This window comes from Eubalaena glacialis, chromosome 18, assembly GCF_028564815.1.
Source record: "Eubalaena glacialis isolate mEubGla1 chromosome 18, mEubGla1.1.hap2.+ XY, whole genome shotgun sequence".
Taxonomy (NCBI): domain Eukaryota; kingdom Metazoa; phylum Chordata; class Mammalia; order Artiodactyla; family Balaenidae; genus Eubalaena; species Eubalaena glacialis.
The window spans coordinates 59,930,597-59,947,673 of record NC_083733.1 but is presented as its reverse complement, the minus strand read 5'-3'; the positions used below and the strand labels follow the sequence as shown (position 1 = coordinate 59,947,673).

General features: G+C 44.0%; 1 protein-coding gene across 1 annotated transcript; it reads right to left on the bottom strand.

The window, feature by feature from the left end:
* Positions 1-1,109: 1,109 nt before the first annotated feature.
* Positions 1,110-14,340, bottom strand: LOC133077710 (very-long-chain 3-oxoacyl-CoA reductase-B-like). Its single transcript, XM_061172481.1, is given in 14 exon segments — positions 1,110-1,187; positions 1,296-1,370; positions 1,560-1,705; positions 2,188-2,248; positions 2,734-2,815; positions 3,034-3,068; positions 3,293-3,337; positions 9,461-9,528; positions 9,684-9,794; positions 10,040-10,115; positions 13,795-13,841; positions 14,153-14,200; positions 14,203-14,280; positions 14,283-14,340. Coding segments are annotated over 14 exon segments (978 nt in total). The 5' UTR covers positions 14,311-14,340.
* Positions 14,341-17,077: the final 2,737 nt, after the last annotated feature.

Sequence of the window (17,077 nt, the reverse complement as noted above, 5' to 3'; positions counted from 1 at the left end):
TGGATTTTCCCCAGCATTTTTAAAAGACATTTTAATTTTATTATTATTATTTTTATTTTTAAATTTTTTGCCTGTGTCGGGTCCTAGTTGTGACATGCAGGATCTTCGCTGAGGTATGCGGGACATTTTCGTTGCGGCACGAGGGGCTCTTCGTTGTGGCGTGCGGGCTTCTCTCTAGTTGTTGGGAGCAGGCTCCAGGGCGAGTGGGCGCTGTAGTTTGCAGCACGCGGGCTCAATTGCCCCACGGTATGTGGGATCCTAGTTCCCCGACCAGGGATCGAACCGGCGTCCCCTGTATTTGAAGGCGGATTCTTTACCGCTGGACCACCAGGGAAGTCCCTCCCCCAGCATTTTATTATGAAAAACTTCAAATATACAGGAAAGTTGAAAGAGGTGTACATGTGTCTACCGCTTAGATTCTACTAACATTTTACCATACTTGTCTAACCATATTTCTCCTCCCTCTATCCATCTAACTTTTCAATGCATTTCAAAGTAAGTTGCAAACATCAGTGCACTTTTCCTAAATAATTCAGCCTGCATATCATTAACTACAGTTTAATATTTGTTAGTGGTTTTTTTGTTTGGTTTTGGCTTTTTTTTGCTGCTTTTAATTTTCAGTATTAATAAGAAAGATTCTCCCACTCCCAAGATGGAAAGAAATTCATTCATGGATTCTTCTAGTTGTTGTGTTTCTATTTTTACACAGGGATTTAGGGATTTCTGATTCATCTGCAGTTTATGCCGGTACATGGTGTGAGGACTGGACCCAATTTTATACATATATGTATACACACAGACACACACACACACACACATACAGGGAGTCTCTATTTTAAAAAATATTTTTATTGAGATTTAATTCACATACCATAAAATTAACCCTTTTAATGTGTACAATTTAGTGGGTTTTAGTATTTCACAAAGTTGCGCAGCCATCATCGCTACAATCTATATATGTACATATCTATGTATGTATATATCTGTTTGCTTGTTTTTCTCCAAATGTCTATCTAGTCTCAGCGCCACATATTAAAAACTCCAACTTTCTGCCAGAGATTTGAGATGCTGCAGTTGTTACTAAATTTCTGGGTGTTCGGGGGGTACACTTACGTTCCATTGGTCTGCTTGTCCATCTGTTTCGATATGTGGGAAGTCTTTGCTAACAACAACCCTGGCCTAGGATTCTGGAGGGGGCGGGGGTGGGGGTGGGGAACGACGGACATGTGGCCACGCCTCTTCAAGGCTTTTAGTCAAGTTCTGTTACGAAGAAACCTTGCCCTATTCCAGCTCACCAACAGAGATAAAAGCTTTAATCCCCAGCGACTGAGAAAAAACCAACTGGGCAGGAAGATGGTCAGCAGGAAACCCTGGGAAGGAAAGGTACCAAGGATCAAGACACACCCCATTCTTGAGTCCCCCATCTCCTCTCCTGGCTCCCCAGCCCGGGGTGGGGGCCCGCCCCTTCTCTGGAGGTCTCCCCCTTTCTGAGGGCTAGTGGACCCGGGCCAGGGACTGTCGCATCCAGCTCTCTGACAAGGATTGCCCCAGGAAAGCACCTGCACAGCGTGGCGGAGGCACTCAGGGGTTTGGGAGGTGAGGCCAAGTGTGTCCAACGCCTGCCAAGCGAAGTCCTCGGGACTCACCACGAGCAGCCCGCTTTTCAAGGGATTTGTTTCAACCAAAAAGGGGCTCACTGTTTGCAGGCAGGAAGGGGGTCAAGAAAAAGAACTCCCCTCCCCCGAAGCCTAAGCTCCCAGGCCCTCTCCGAGAATCCCTGAGTCCCACGCCTCTTTGCCGACCACGCCCCAGACACGCCCCGGCCACGCCTTCGAGGCCACGCCCCCTCGAGAACCCACCGCTTCCGATCGTGGCTCCAAGGTAGCTCATCTTATTCTTTTTTTTTTTTTTTAGGTTTTTCTTTCCTTCCTTCCTTTCTCCCTTCCTTCCTCCCTTCCCTCCTTCCGTTCTATTTCATTGAAGTACAGTTGATTTACATCCACTGAAGCTCTTCTGAGTCTGAGTCTCGGTCCTCTCTCAGACGCACCCCCCCACCCCATCCCCACCCCGCCCCTGCTCCTAAGACCTTCAGCTGTCTCTCAGCTTCTCCCCCCTCAGAGCCCTCCCCTTCTGAGCTGCCACTGTTGTCCCTTTTGAGCTCAGTCCCCGCGGAGTCAGGCACCTGCACAATGACCCCCTCGGAGTGGTACTCTGCGCCCACTGCCACGGAGAAGCTTCGCACAAAGACCTGCGGAGAAGGAGAGGGAGGGTCCCAGGGCCAAGAGCTTTCCCCGTGCAAACTCCTCCAGCCCGCCCTTGCCCCAGCGCCGTCCCTGATCCTAGAACACTCTACCGCCAGGAGGGGCCCCTCCCTCAAGGCCCAAGTCCTCACCGTAACGCCTGAAAGCTTCCTTGCTCTAAGCCCTCCCTCTGTTCCCATACACTCACTCTCCATTCCAGCCGGGCCAGTCTCTGAATTCCCTTTCTCCCACCTCATGGGTTCTCTTGACCCCTAGCCTCTGTTTCTCTTAAAAAACGAACAAAAAACCTGGCTTGTCCACTGGACTGTGCCCCAGATGTCTGTCTGAACTATTATTAGCCTCAGACTCAGGTGGCACATCACACACATACATGCAAGCCTTTTCCACCATAACCTTCAGTGCCAGAATTAAGGGCTACTGCAGGAATTCCACCAAGGCAGCCAGCCCTTGCCTGGTCTGTGGGTCTGGGTACCGTGGTGGCTGCATACACTGCTGCAAATGGATAGGGGCTCCTGTCAGTTATTGAAGATATGTTGATGATGATACCTTTGCCGCTGGAGGAGGAAGCATCATTTGGAAGGTAGTCATTGCCAGGGAACAGAGGGTCCCAGTGATTTCCCCACCTCCACCCCTTAGTCGCTGTCCTAATTTGAGAAAGATCAGAGAGACGGGGAAGAACTGGAAATGTGGAGGGGACAGCTGGGGAATGGAAAAAGCCCGGAGGCTGGATGGGGGAAGATCCAGAGTGAAAGACAAAGAGACTGCGGCTTACCTGGTGACCATTTGGGGCAGGACGATTCTAGTCATCTGCAGGAGGAATGGAGAGGACCCTGTCTTTCCCTTTCCACTGCTTTCACCTGCCCAGACTCCTGCCCCCTCCTCAAGTTCACTCCTATCCCCCTACCTTTCCTCAGGGAATATTCCCCTAGCACTTCCTCTATGCCAGGCCCAGTTCTGGGGGATGCTGGGGACCACCCAGAGCGATCAGAGCTCGCTGACCTTGGACCCAGTCCCTCCTAGCCCCGACTCACCTGGACCACAAACATCATGTTGCAGTTTATAACACCCAAAAATTTCTGGGGGAAGAAAATGGAACCAATCAGTCCTTCCCTTCACCAGCCCTGCCACAACTCCGATATTTTCTAGTTTACTTTTCTTTTAATGTGGAACACATTTTTAAAACGTAGCATCTCCTAGAATTTAAAATGCACATAAACTTTGACACATCAACTCCACTCTGGAAATTTATTGCTTTCTAAGATACTCACACATGTGGGAACTGCATATGTCCAAAGATATTCATTGCAACACAATTTGTAGTCACATATACTAGGAAACATCCTGAATGCCCATCAATACTGGGATGACTAAATAAACACAGGGTAGCCAATGGATGGATCACTGAGCACCAGGTAAAAAGAATGGGTCAGCTAATTATTCTGATTAGAATAATTCCCAAGATACATGCCTACCTGTGAAAGGTAAAGTGCAGAACAATAGGCTGCCGCCATCTGGATAAAAGATACATATACATACTTCTCTATGCACAGAGAAAAAAAACTACCACATTTTAAATTGGGGGTCACTTGGGGGATAGGATTGCAGGGAGAAGGGAAATTTTCACTTTCATTTCATAAACTTCTCTCTTTGGATTTTTTGATCAGTAAAGTTTTTTATAAATGTATACCATACACATACCAAAGTGCATAAATCTTTAGTGTAAAAAATGAACACAAATCTTTAGCCTCTACCCACATAAAGAAAATATTGACAGTTCCCCAGATTCTTCATCTCCTGCAGTCACTACACTTGCCTCTTCCCCAGTTAACCACTGTCTTGACCTCTAACACACTCTAGAATAGTTTTGTTCAGTTCTGAACTTCATTTAAGTGGAATCATTGAGTATGTATCCTTTTGTCTCTGGCTTTGTCTGCTAAACATTATGTTTATAAGATTCTTCCGTGTTATGTGTAGCAGAAGTTCATTCATGTTCACTGCTATAATTTTCCATCGTATGAAGGCGGCATGCTTTATTTCTCTAATCAACCCACTCCTGGGCATATTTCCGGAGAAAACCATAATTCGAAAAGATACATGCACCCCAATGTTCATAGCAGCACTCTTCACAATAGCCAAGACATGGAAACAACCTAAATGTCCATTAACAGAGGAATGGATAAAGAAGATGTGGTACATGTATAAAGTGGAATACCACTCAACCATAAAAAAGAATGAAATAATGCCATTTGCAGCAACATGGATGGACCTAGAGATTATCATACTAAGTGAAATAAGTCAGACAGAGAAAAACAAATATCATATGATATCACTTATATGTGGAATCTAAAAAGATGATACAAATGATCTTATTTATGAACCAGAAACAGACTTGCAGACTTTGAAAACAAGCTTATTATGGTTACCAAAAGGGAAAGGAAGGGGGGAAGGATAAATTAGGAGGCTGGGACTAACGTATACACACTACTACATATAAAATAGATAAACAACAAGGTCCTACTGTATAGCACAGGGAACTCTACTAAATATTCTGTAATAACCTAAATGGAAAAATACTCTGAAAAAGAATGAATATATGTATATGTATAACTGAACCACACCTGAAACTAACACAATATTGTAAATCAACTGCACCCCAGTATAAAATAAAAATTAAATTAAAAAATATTTAAATTCCAAAAAAAAAAAGAGAAAGAATTCCAGTTGTTCCACATCCCCAACAACACTTGGCACGGACAATATTTTTAGCGTTAACCATTCTAGTGGCTGTGTAGTTGTAGCTCACTCTGGTTTTAATCTGCAATACCCTAATGAGAATGAGGTTTATTTTTTAAAAGTTCAGTGTAGGGCTTCCCTGGTGGTGCAGTGGTTAAGAATCCACCTGCCAACGCAGGGGACATGGATTGGAGCCTTGGTCTGGGAAGATCCCACATGCCGCGGAGCAACTAAGCCCGTGCGCCACAACTACTGAGCCTGCGCTCTAGAGCCTGCGAGCCACAACTGCTGAAGCCTGTGCGCCTAGACCCCGTGCTCTGCAACAAGAGAAGCCACCGCAATGAGAAGCCCGCACACTGCAACGAAGAGTAGCCCCCGCTCACGGCAACTAGAGAAAGCCTGCGTGCAGCAACGAAAACCCCCCAATGCGGCCAGAAATAAATAAATAAAATAAATAAATTTATTTTTTCAAAAAAGGCTAAAAAAAAAAAAGTTCAATGCAGCAAGAAGATATAACAATTATAAAGATATACAGATCTAACAACAGAGCCCCAAAATATGTGAAGCAAAACACCATATACAAAAAAACTCTAAATGGATCAAAGTCCTAAACGTAAGAGCTAAAATTACAAAACTCTTGAAAGAAAACAGAGGAAAAGCTTTATGACACTGGGTTCGGCAATGATTTCTGGGATGATACCAAAAGCACAAGCAGCAAAAGAAAAATAGATAAACTGTATTTATCAAAATTAAAACCTTTTGTACATTAAAAGATACTATCAACAGAGTGAAAAGGCAACTTGCAAAATGGCAGAAAATTTACAAATCATTCATTTGATAAGGGATTAATAACCATAATATATAAATAGCTTCTACAACTCAAACACCAATGGGTCAAAGAAGAAATCACAAAGGAAATTTAAAAATACTTCGAGACAAATGAAAATAGAAATTAAAACGCAACATACCAAATTTACATTTATCTAGATTGGCTAAGAAAAAAAATACTGAAATTACTAAAATCAGAAATGAAAGTGGGACATTACTACCGATTCCACAGAAATAAAAAGGATTATAAGAGAGTACTATGAACAACTGTACACCTATAAATTGGATAATCTAGATGAAATAGATAAGTTCCTAGAAACACAAAACCTACTGTGACTCAATCAGGAAGAAATAGAAAATCTGAACAGACCCATAACTAGTAAGGAGATTGGACCAATAATCAAAAATTTCCCAAGAAAGAAAATTCCTGGATAGATGACTTTGCTGATGAATTCTACCAAACATCTAAAGAAGAACTAATGCCAATTCTTCTCAAACGCTTCCAAAACATTGAAGAGGAGAGAACACTTCTTAACTTATTCTATGAAGCCAGCATTGCCCTGATACCAAAGTCAAAGACACTACAAGAAGGGAAATCTACAGACCAATATCCCTCATGAACATTGACACAAAAATCCTCAACACAATGCTAGCAAATTGAATTCAACAGCATATTGAAAGGATTATACACCATGACCAAATGGGATTTGTTCCTAGAATGTAAGGATGGTTCAATATACAAAAATTGACTAATGTAACACAACACATGAACAGAATAAAGAAAAAAATCACATGATCACCTCAATTGATGCAGAAAAGTATTTGACAAAATTCAACACCTTTCATGGTTAAAACATTCAATAAACTAGGAATGGAAGGAAACTATCTCAACATAATAAAGATATGAATAATGCACATAAAATAATACATATAATAAAATGAAAAGCCCACAGCTAACATCACACTCAGTGGTGAAATACTGAAAGCATTTCCTGCTTTTGCCATTTCTATTCAACACAGTACTGGAAGTTCTAGCCAGAGCAACTAAGCAAGAAAAGAAGTCAAAGGTATTCAAACTGAAAAGGAAGAAGTAAAATTATCTCTGTTTGCAGGTGATATGATCTTACATGTAGAAAATCTTAAAGATTCCACAAAAAAGTGAAAACTAATAAGCAAACTCACAAAGAAGTGGGATACAAAATCAACACCAAAAACTCCGCTGCATTTCTATACATGAACAATGAACAACCCAAAAGTGAAGTTATGAAAACAATTCCATTTGCAATAGCATCAAAAAGAATAAAAGAATAAATATACTTAGGAATTAACTTAACCAAGGAAGAAAGACATATACTGAAAACTATAAAACATTACTGAAAGATATTAGAGAAGAGATACGAATTGGAAAGACATCCCATATACATGGGTTGGAAGACTTAATATCGCTAAGATGTCAGTACTACCCAAAGTGATCTACAGATTCAATGCAATCACTATCAAAATCCTAACAGCATTTTTGAAGAAATAGAAAAACGCAGCCCAAAATTGATATGGAATCTCAAGGGACCCTGAGATTAGCCAGACTAATTTTGCATCATCATTTCCACTTCTGGGTATATGCCCAAAAGAATTAAAAGCAGGTACCCAAACAGATATTTGTACACCAACAGTTCACAGCAGCATTATTCACAACAGCCAAAAGGTGGAAACAACCCAAGTGTCTACCAACAGATGAAGAGGTAAACAAAATGTGGTATATACGTATGATGGAATATTATTCAGCCTTAAAAAGGAAGAAAATTGGGACACATGCTACAACATGGATGAACCCTGAAAATATTATGCTAAATGAAATAAACCAGGCACAAAATGACAGATACTGTATGATTCCACTTATATGAGGCACCTAGAATAGTCAAATTCATAGAGACAGAAAGTAGAATGGTGGTTTCCAGGACCTGTGGGTAGGGAGGAATGGGGGGGCGTTACTGTTTAATAGGTAAAGAGTTGAAAAAATCCTGGAGATGGATGGTGGTGATTGTTTCACAACAATCTGAATGTACATAATACCCCTGAACTGTACACTTCAATATAGACAAAATTTAAGTTATGTATATTTGCCATAACTTAAAAACAATGAAGTTCTGATACTTGCTAACCACATGGATGAAATTGAAAACATTATGCTAAGTGAAATAAGCCAGACACAAAAGGAAAACTATTCTATGATTTCACTTGTATGAGGTATCTAGAATTAGCAAGTTCACAGAGACAGAAAGTAGAGATAGATGCTACCAGGGGTAGGGAATAGGGAAGAATGTGGAGATACTGCTTAATAGGACCAGAGTTTCTGTTTGGGATGATGAAAAAGTTCTGGAAACAGATAGTGGTGACAGCCGTACAACACTGTGAATGTATTTAATGCCACTGAGTTGCACACTTTAAAATGGTTAAAATGGCAAGTTTTATGTTACATTTACATTTATGTTACAATTCTTTAAAAAAAATCTATGCTATTTCCATTATCTTGGTTACATGTGGACCTCATTACATTATCTATTATTTCTCTTGCTTTCAATCACGATTTTTCTTCTAATATTCCTGGTTATATTTTGCTGAGTGCTGGATATTTAATATTTTAAAAATCGTATTGCTAATTCGAGTCCCTGGACTACATCGTTTTTCTCTAAAAATGGTTTGGTTTGGTTTCGCTTCTCCCCGGCAGCTAAACTAGGGGGCGCTAAAATATCGGATCAACTTAATCCCGACGGGAATCGAGATCATTTAAAACCTGGCTTCAGTTCCTATGAAACCTACTTTACCCTAACTCCTGGATTATAGTTTTCAGGATCTCAGCCTAAAGCCTGGGATATTTTCCAAAGCTTTGCACTACATTATTTGTTGCAGCTCGCACACTATGTTGAAAGCTCTGCTTTGCCTCTTAAACGCTCATTCACTTTGAAGGGAAATGTTGCTTCAAATGTCAGATTCACCCCTCCTGGATTCTTTCTTCTCTCAAATCTTGGTGCGACAATTCCTCATTGCCTTAGTAGTTTGATGCCTTCAAACAGTTATTTTAAAAATATTTTATCCAGCTCTCCTAATCGTTCTCATTTGCAGTGTTAGTCTTAAACTTCCTCTAACACCAGAGGCAGAATACACAGACTGCCTCTCTTTACATTTTCTAAAATGAGCCTATGCATTACTTTTGAAATAATAATAAGTAAAATCTAAAAGCCATCCTGATCTCCTATTTTGTCTATGTCTAATAATAATGGCCCACATTTGTGGAGCACACAACTTAGGTTTATGTGCATTATTTTACTCCATTGTCATGTCAGCCCTATGAGGTCAGCAAAAATATGGATTCCCATTTTATAGATATGAAACTGAGGCACTGACTCTCCCACGTGGCTCATTTCCCCTTAAAGTTAGCAGAACCAGACTCAACTTGAACAGCTGTCCCCGTTGGGCACCGCAGAAGGGCGCCCCATGGAAGGAGAGACCTCCTTCATGTCCTAGACATCATAGGTTTGTAACTCTCCAATGAACAAAGCTAGTGTACTGCGCCGGGTTTTCCAACAGAGGGAGCAGTGTGAGGCAGAGGCACCCGCGGGTTAGTACTCGGTTTAACTCACTTTGGCGATGTCCTCACAGTCGAGCAGTTTCCTCAAGCCAGGTGCATACTGCTTGCCCACATTGTTTACTGAGTGAGAGGGGGCAAATTGTTTGTTTCACTCCAACGGCCCCAGGGAGACGGGGTAGGGGCAAAAGAGAGGGCAACCACAGCGAGTTCCGGGTCAGGGTGAGCACGGGGGCAAGTTGAGGGCAGCGCTCCTCCCAATAGGCACAGGGACGTACTCAGTACTCCGATCTCCAGGTCCTTCAGTCCTGCCTCAATGGCCTCGTAGGTCTCCAAGCCTCCGGTGAAATCCACCTGGATGACTCGTGTGCTTTTGCCATGAAGCCTCTCTGGGAAGGGCAGTGGGAGCCAGGCCCCTAGCTGGAATCGAGTCCGACCTCTGCCCCCGTCCCTGTTCAGCCCCAGCCCCTACATGATGGCCCCAGATGCATAGATGGCTAGCTCCCCGCACGCGCCTCGGCCACCTACAGACCTCGTCCGGGATCACGCCCCAGACCACGCCCCCGGCCGCGCCCCCGGCCACGCCCCAGCCCTCGACCCAGAACTTAACCCGCTCCCCTCTTCCCCTCCTCACCTATCGCCTTTGCCTCCTGCTCCAACTTGCTCAGGTCTCGACTGATGAGGACGATGTTCAGACCTCTCCCGGCGAGCTGCAGGGGATGCATTCATTCATTTATTCACGAAAGCCACAAATATTTACTGTGTGCTGACAGGGTGCTACAGTGTTATAGGCGCTGTGGGTGCAGAGGTGAACAAAAGAGAAATACGAAAGTCTGCCCTCCTGGAGCATGCATTCTGGGGAAAGACTATTCTAGACAGACAGAACAGCAAGTGCAAAGGCCCTTGCACAAAGGCTGGCAGCTTCGAGGACGCCATACAGTCCAGTGTGCACTGAATGAAGTGGCCGGTTGTACAGGAGCCCAGATCATGGAGCCTCGAATGCCCCAGTAAAGACTCTGGCTTTTATTCTCAGTGACATAAGAATCCAATAATTTTTATACCTTCCTTCCTTCATGCATTTATTCAAAATGTGTCTATTGAGCCCTTGCTCTTTGCTGGGTGGTGCTGGGGACACAGCATGCCCAAGATAGACCCAGTCTCACTCTCAGCAGCCAGAGGGTTCTCTCTGAAATACAAACCTGTTCCTGCCTTCCCCTACTCAAAACCTGCCTTGATTCCCCAGTGTCTCTGAGATAAAACTACACTCCTCACCGTGGCCTCAAGCGGCCTGGCTCTGGCCTGAGTCTTCAGCTGTCTCTCCTGCCGGTGGCCGTCTATGGGAATCCAGGCACAGCAGACAGTTCATCTAGTCACAAGAGCACCCCCTGAATTTTCCTGCCTCTGGGCCTTTGCACATGCTTCTCCTTTTGCCTTGAATGCCCTTCTGCTTGAAACAAAGTCAGCCAATATTTTTGGAATGGGTGCTCAGCAGCATTTTGGTGCATGTCTGACCCTCTCAACCTGCCTGTCTGAAGGTGACATGTTATGTGGGACTGAGTGTCCGTCAGCTTTGGAGGGGGGCTGGGCATAAACATCTCAACAGCTCCAGCGTCTGAGAGGTTGATGCTGTGAAGGGCATTTATTCATTCAACAAACATTTGCCCAGAATCTGCTTGTGCCTGGCCTTGTGCTAGGTGGTGCTGACCAGCACAGCCACAGCCCTGCCCTCTTGGGGGTCACAGTGCAGTGCTGGGACAGACCAGTCCCCAGATGGCAATGACTCAGAGTGGCCATCACTACCGGCTGACTTGCATCCAGACACAAATTCTCTCCCTTTCCGCCAGCGTTGCCTTTCTATTCATGCACTGGTCTCCCCTCCCTTCTTGTCCACTCAGGGACATCACTCCAGCTTTCTCCCACCTTCCCCCTTCATCAAAACCTCTCCCTCTTCTGGATGATTCCCATCAGCATGAAATCCTACCAGAATCTCTCTCATTTTCTCTGTTCAGGCATTGGCCCATTTCTCATCACACCACCGCAGTTTACTCAACATTCTAAGCGAGGCGTGTTTATCCTGGCTCTCTTACCATATCCTCTTGTACCCAATCCAATCGGTCTCCCACCCGCACCATGCCACCCAAACCACTCTGGTCACCAATAACTTCCATGATGGTAAACCCAGTGCTGTATTCTCAGCACCTCCCAATAGCAACTGACACATTCATCACCCCCTCCTCCTGGAAACATTCTTTCCCTGGCTTCCAAGACCTCTCTTCCAACCCTGGTTTTCCCCCCATTCTCAGTTCTTGTGCCTTCTCATCTTCTGTACCTCTTAACTTTGGGTGCTCCAGGGAGCACTCTGGGGTGATTCAGACTGTGCTCCCCTTCTCCATCAACACCCACTACCAAAGGCACCTCATCTAGTCTCATGACTTTAAATGGGATTGTTATGTTGATGATGCTTCCACTTATATCTCCACCCAAACCTCCCCTCTGAACTCCAGAATGGCATTTCCAACTTCTGGAACTTCTCAACTTGGATACCTATTTGGTATCTCACACTTAGAATGTCCAAAACGAGACTCCTTCCTGTTTCCCCCAAACTTGGTCCTCCCCTCAGTTTAACTCCATCTCAGTAACGGCAGCTGCATTTTTTGAGGTATTCTGGTCAAAAATTTTATAGTAATTTATTTTATGAGGCCAGCATTACCCTAACACCAAAAACCAAACAAAGATATTACAAGAAAAGAAAACTATAAACTAATACCACCTCTTACAAACTTAGACACAAAAATTCTCAACAAAATAGTAGTAAATCAAATCCAGCAATATAGAAAAAGGATAATCAATAATCACCAAGTGGGGTTTACTGCAGGAATGCAGGGTTGGTTCAACATTTGAAAAATCAATTGATGTACTGTACTATATAAACAGAGTAAAGAAGAAAAACCATATGATCACCTCAACAATCACCGAAAAGTTACTTGACAAAAGTCAACCTCCATCCATGATAAAAACTCTCAGCAACCTAGGTATAGAAAGGAACGTCCTTAACCTTATAAAGGTTACATAAATACATACACACATACATACATTTTAAAAACCTACAGCTAACATTATACTTAATGGTTGAAAACTGAATGCTTTTCCTCTAAGATCAGGAACAAGGGAGGATGAAGTTCACTCTTACCACTCCTCTGAACATCATATTTAATTTCCTGGGCAGTACAATAAAGCAAGAAAAAGAAATAAAAGGTATACAGATTGGAAAGTCAGAAATAAAATTGTCTCTTACACAGATGACATGACTGTTTACATAGAAAATCCCAAGAAATCCACAAAAAAGCTACAAGAACTAAGAGCTGAGCTTAGCAAGGTTTCGGGTTACAGGGTCAGAAGTTTGGAGTCATACTCCACATCCAATCTTTTTAATAAATCTTGTCAGCACTACCTTCAAAATCAATCCAAAATCCAAGTACTTCTTATGCCTCTATGCTGTCACCCTGGTGTAAGTCATCAAGATCTCCTGCTTGGATTTTGCAAGAGCTTTTTAGCTGATCTCCCTGCTTCCATCCTCACCCCCCTATAGTATCGCATCCCTCTTCAGAACCCATGTCACTCAGTAAATGTTAAGGTCTCCACCATAACCTACCAGATTCCCCATGATCTGCCCTGAAATTGCATCTTTGCCCTCATCTCCTACTGTTCCCCTCTCCCTTTCATTCTGATACAAACACAGTGGCCCCTTTCCTGCTTCTCCAACAAGCAATGCTTCCTACCTCAGGGCCTTTGCACTGGCAGTTTCTTCTCCCTGGAAATTCCTTCTCCCAGTTATTCACAAGACTCCCTCCCTCACCTCCTTCTGTTCTTTGCTCAGTGCTGCCTTCTCAGTGACACTTCTAATTATCCTATATAAAAATTGGAACGTGCACATCTCCAGGGCTCCCTGTTCTCCTTTCCTGATTTATTTTTCTCCTTAACTCTTATAACCATTTGATGCACTATACATTTCATTTGTTTATCTTATTTACACCTGTCTCCCCTCACTTCAACATAAGCTTCATGATGGCAAGGTCTTTTGATTTCTTTTAATCTATTTTGTTCACTGCTGTACCCCTGGCACCTAGAAGGTGCCTGGCACGTGGAGGTGGTATATAAATATGTTTTGAATGAATAAATCAGGGCAATGATGGGAAAACATTAAGGGTATGTAGAAGCCCAGTGTAAACACCCACCCCCACCCTGGGGAGCAGAGGGGAGGCTCCCTGGAGGAGAGGACGTCTGAGGGAACCAGATAAAGCACACAATTCTCAGTCTAATAGGGTTAGCTGACAACAGACAAACAGACAGGAGAAGCTCTCCCACCACACACGCCAAGCCCTGGCTCACCTCATGTGCATAAGCCTTGCCGATGCCGTTGGTGGCTCCTGTCACCACTAGAACGGAGAGAAGGAGCAGAGGGCAGGAGGGGAGCACCCCCAGATCCAACCCCCTATCATCCCCTCCACTGTCCCTCTTGTCCCTTTTTGCACCTTTTCTGGGACCCTCCTTCACTGAAGCCCAACCCCTCCTGGTTTGAGAACTTCATGCATTCCATGCCTCCCTTGCCCTGGTTGCTCCAGCCTTCACCTCTCTTTCTTCCAGGAGTCCCTGACCTCTGCCATGATTAGGGACCCTCACCCGTCATCTGTCCTCGTTCCTGCTGTCCCCACCCCTACCTGCCTGGCTCGGAGCCCTCCTTCCTCACCTGTCCAGGCTCTGTGCGCCCGGAGCCAGGGCTTGCCCCGGCGTGCCTGGGCAGCAGGTAAACATAGACTGTATAGCCCGCCCCCCAAGTCGCCCACAGCAGCAGGCACGTGGCGGTAACCCTCCCCCCACTCTCAGCACATCCCAATCCGACTCCATCACAACCCCAGCCAACAAGTCATCCAACCTAGGGCCAACGAGGCTTTCTTTGGGAGCAGCTATTTCAAGCCTGGCCTGCCTACTCCGCCTTAGCCCCGCCCACACTACTAGTCAAGAATTCCGCCCCGCCCCTCACTCTAGCCACGCCCAGTGGGGGTTTATTCTAACCAGTAGCCTCGCCCATCGGTCCTAGCACCGCCCCTATCTAATTGGGCCACACTTGGGCTTAATGTCGGTCCTGAATCCCTGCAGAGCAGGTGTACATCCAGCCTCCCCTCAGCCCACAGAGCTGGGCAAAGGGTGCCCACAGATGACCACCTTTTGGGTCACTGAACTCAACCTAGATGCTGGTGGGGGCCAGAACTGATAATAGCGATCAGTCAGTCACTAGAGGGTTTTGTCAATGCACAGTTTGTCTGAAGAGCCTGACCTACAGTTTATCTGCTTGGGCAGTGTAAAAGCCAAAGCCCTTACAGCGGCTTTACGTGACTTTGCTCCCCATTCCTCTTTTGCAAATTCTATTTTTTTTCACTTGTCCTTAGTGTTTATTATTTAATAATAAACTATAATTATTATTTAAAAATTACGGATATTATTTAATAATAATAATTAAAATTATAGTTATTATTATATGATTAAATTATTATTATTTAATAATAAATTATTGTGGTAAAATATACGTAACATAAATTTTACAATTTTAACCCTTTTAAAGTGTATATATAATTCAGTGACATTAGGTATATTCACAATTTTGTGCAACTGTCACCACTATCCATTTCTAGAAATATTTCATCATCCCTGATAAAAAGAAGACAACAGGTCCCAAATGGAGTCAGTTGTGCTAACCCCCAGGTCAGCAAAACGAGATTTAATAACAAACCTAATTGTAGTTTCAACCCCACCAGAATGTAACCTTTAACTATTCAACCTAGAATCGCCGGGTCAGCACTAGTGAGGTAATTCACCCAATAAGCCCTTCCATCCCCTTAGGAGGATGAATTCAAACAATGAATTCTTCCATAAAAAGGTCCTTTTTTCCACCCCCTTTCTGCCTTTAACAACCTTTTCTTTTCTACAGCTCAGTGGAGCTCCTTTCTATTGCTAGATGGGACGCAGCCCGATTCATGAATCATTGAATAAAGCCAATCTGATCTTTAAATTTACTCAGTTGAATTCTTGTTATTTAGCAGATTTGGTGGCAGCAGCCTGACCAAACGAGACTTCCGATGGCTTTGGGGACAGCAAGAAACACAGGTGTAGTACCCCGTGAATCCTTTGAGCTCACTGTGTTTCTCACCATTTCCGAGGGCCTTGGGTGAGCTTCTCTCGGTTCTGAGTTCTGTTCTGTTTGCGTCAAGCTCCTGATCTACTTGGCCTTCCAGTTAGTTTCCCATTTGTCTGGAATCACTAGTTCCATGTCGGGAACTGCTGGTGACAGCTACAGTTTCCCATTTGTCTGGAAGATGCCTGCAGTTCCCATTCCTTGGGGTCTGCTGGTTCAATCCTTTCCCCAGTCTCCAAGTTCCATGTTGGGAATTGCTCATGGTATGCACAGGACCTTTTCTTGGCCAGGATGCAGTAACATCTCTGGGCTATTGCCAATATATTAAAGGGCATGTGTTTGTTTGTCTTGTTTTGTATCAATGAGAGTTGTTGCTGACTGGGACCTCAGAGGTCAAAAAGCCGCAAAAATTGGTGGGTGTGGATCGAGCACTTAAGACCTGTTAGAGTGCTCACCACCAAACCCACAGACATCGTGTTAGGATAAGTTGGTCAAGGAATGGGTTAGATTGACAGTCAGTCACCTACCAATCTCAAGGAAATTTCCATGCAATGAGCTACACTGTAAAATGCAATACAATCCCCAATCCAGTGGCACATTCCTTTTAGGTGTTGATTCGGCTCTGAGAAACCCAAAGTCTTAGCTAATGGGATCCTTAAATTCTAATGAGTTAAGCGCCCCACCTTCCAGCACACCTGCTTATTTTATGTCTAAAAACTATGGTTCTGGAAGCTATAAATATCTATAAAAATAGCCAAATCTGACTGAAGACAATCTAGAGTTACAATGAGGGAATGTTCCAGTTAGACAAGATCCTTCACTTAAGAACTGCACTTGAAAGTAAGGGTTCATGAATTAAATGAATAGAATGGGGTGCCTATTTCAATTGGTACACGTGAACTTCTAAAAGGCTTCAAGATTCCAAAATAGCTTCATTAAAAGACTTGTTACCGCAGGCTGATGAAAAGTGAAAGACAACAGAGGTACCTAAAACAATAGACGACAGGACTGACAGGACTCTGCTCCCCTCTATCCTTCTTTGCCTGAGCGTCCACATTTTACTCATTCCCTGTCTGGACTGCCTTTCTACTCTGGAGACTATTAAATAGTTACCTTTTAAAATAAAAAGGCCCGAGGTTGCAGGTGATCCTCCTCGGACAGCTTTCACTCCTTGGTCAAAGACTAAACCAAGGGACTTCCCTGGCGGTCCAGTGCTTAAGAATCTGCCTTCCAATACAGGGGACATGGGTTCAATCCCTGGTGGGGGACTAAGATCCCATATGCCGCGGGGTAACTAAGATCCCATCTGCCGTGGGGCAACTAAGCCCGCGAGCCACAGCTGGAAAGCCCGCGTGCGGCAACTACAGCCTCCACGCGCTCTGGAGCCCACATGCTGCAACAAAGAGCCCACACGCCACAACAAAAGATCGCGCATGCCGCAAAGAAGATCCCGTGTGCTGCAACTAAGACCCGATGCAGTCA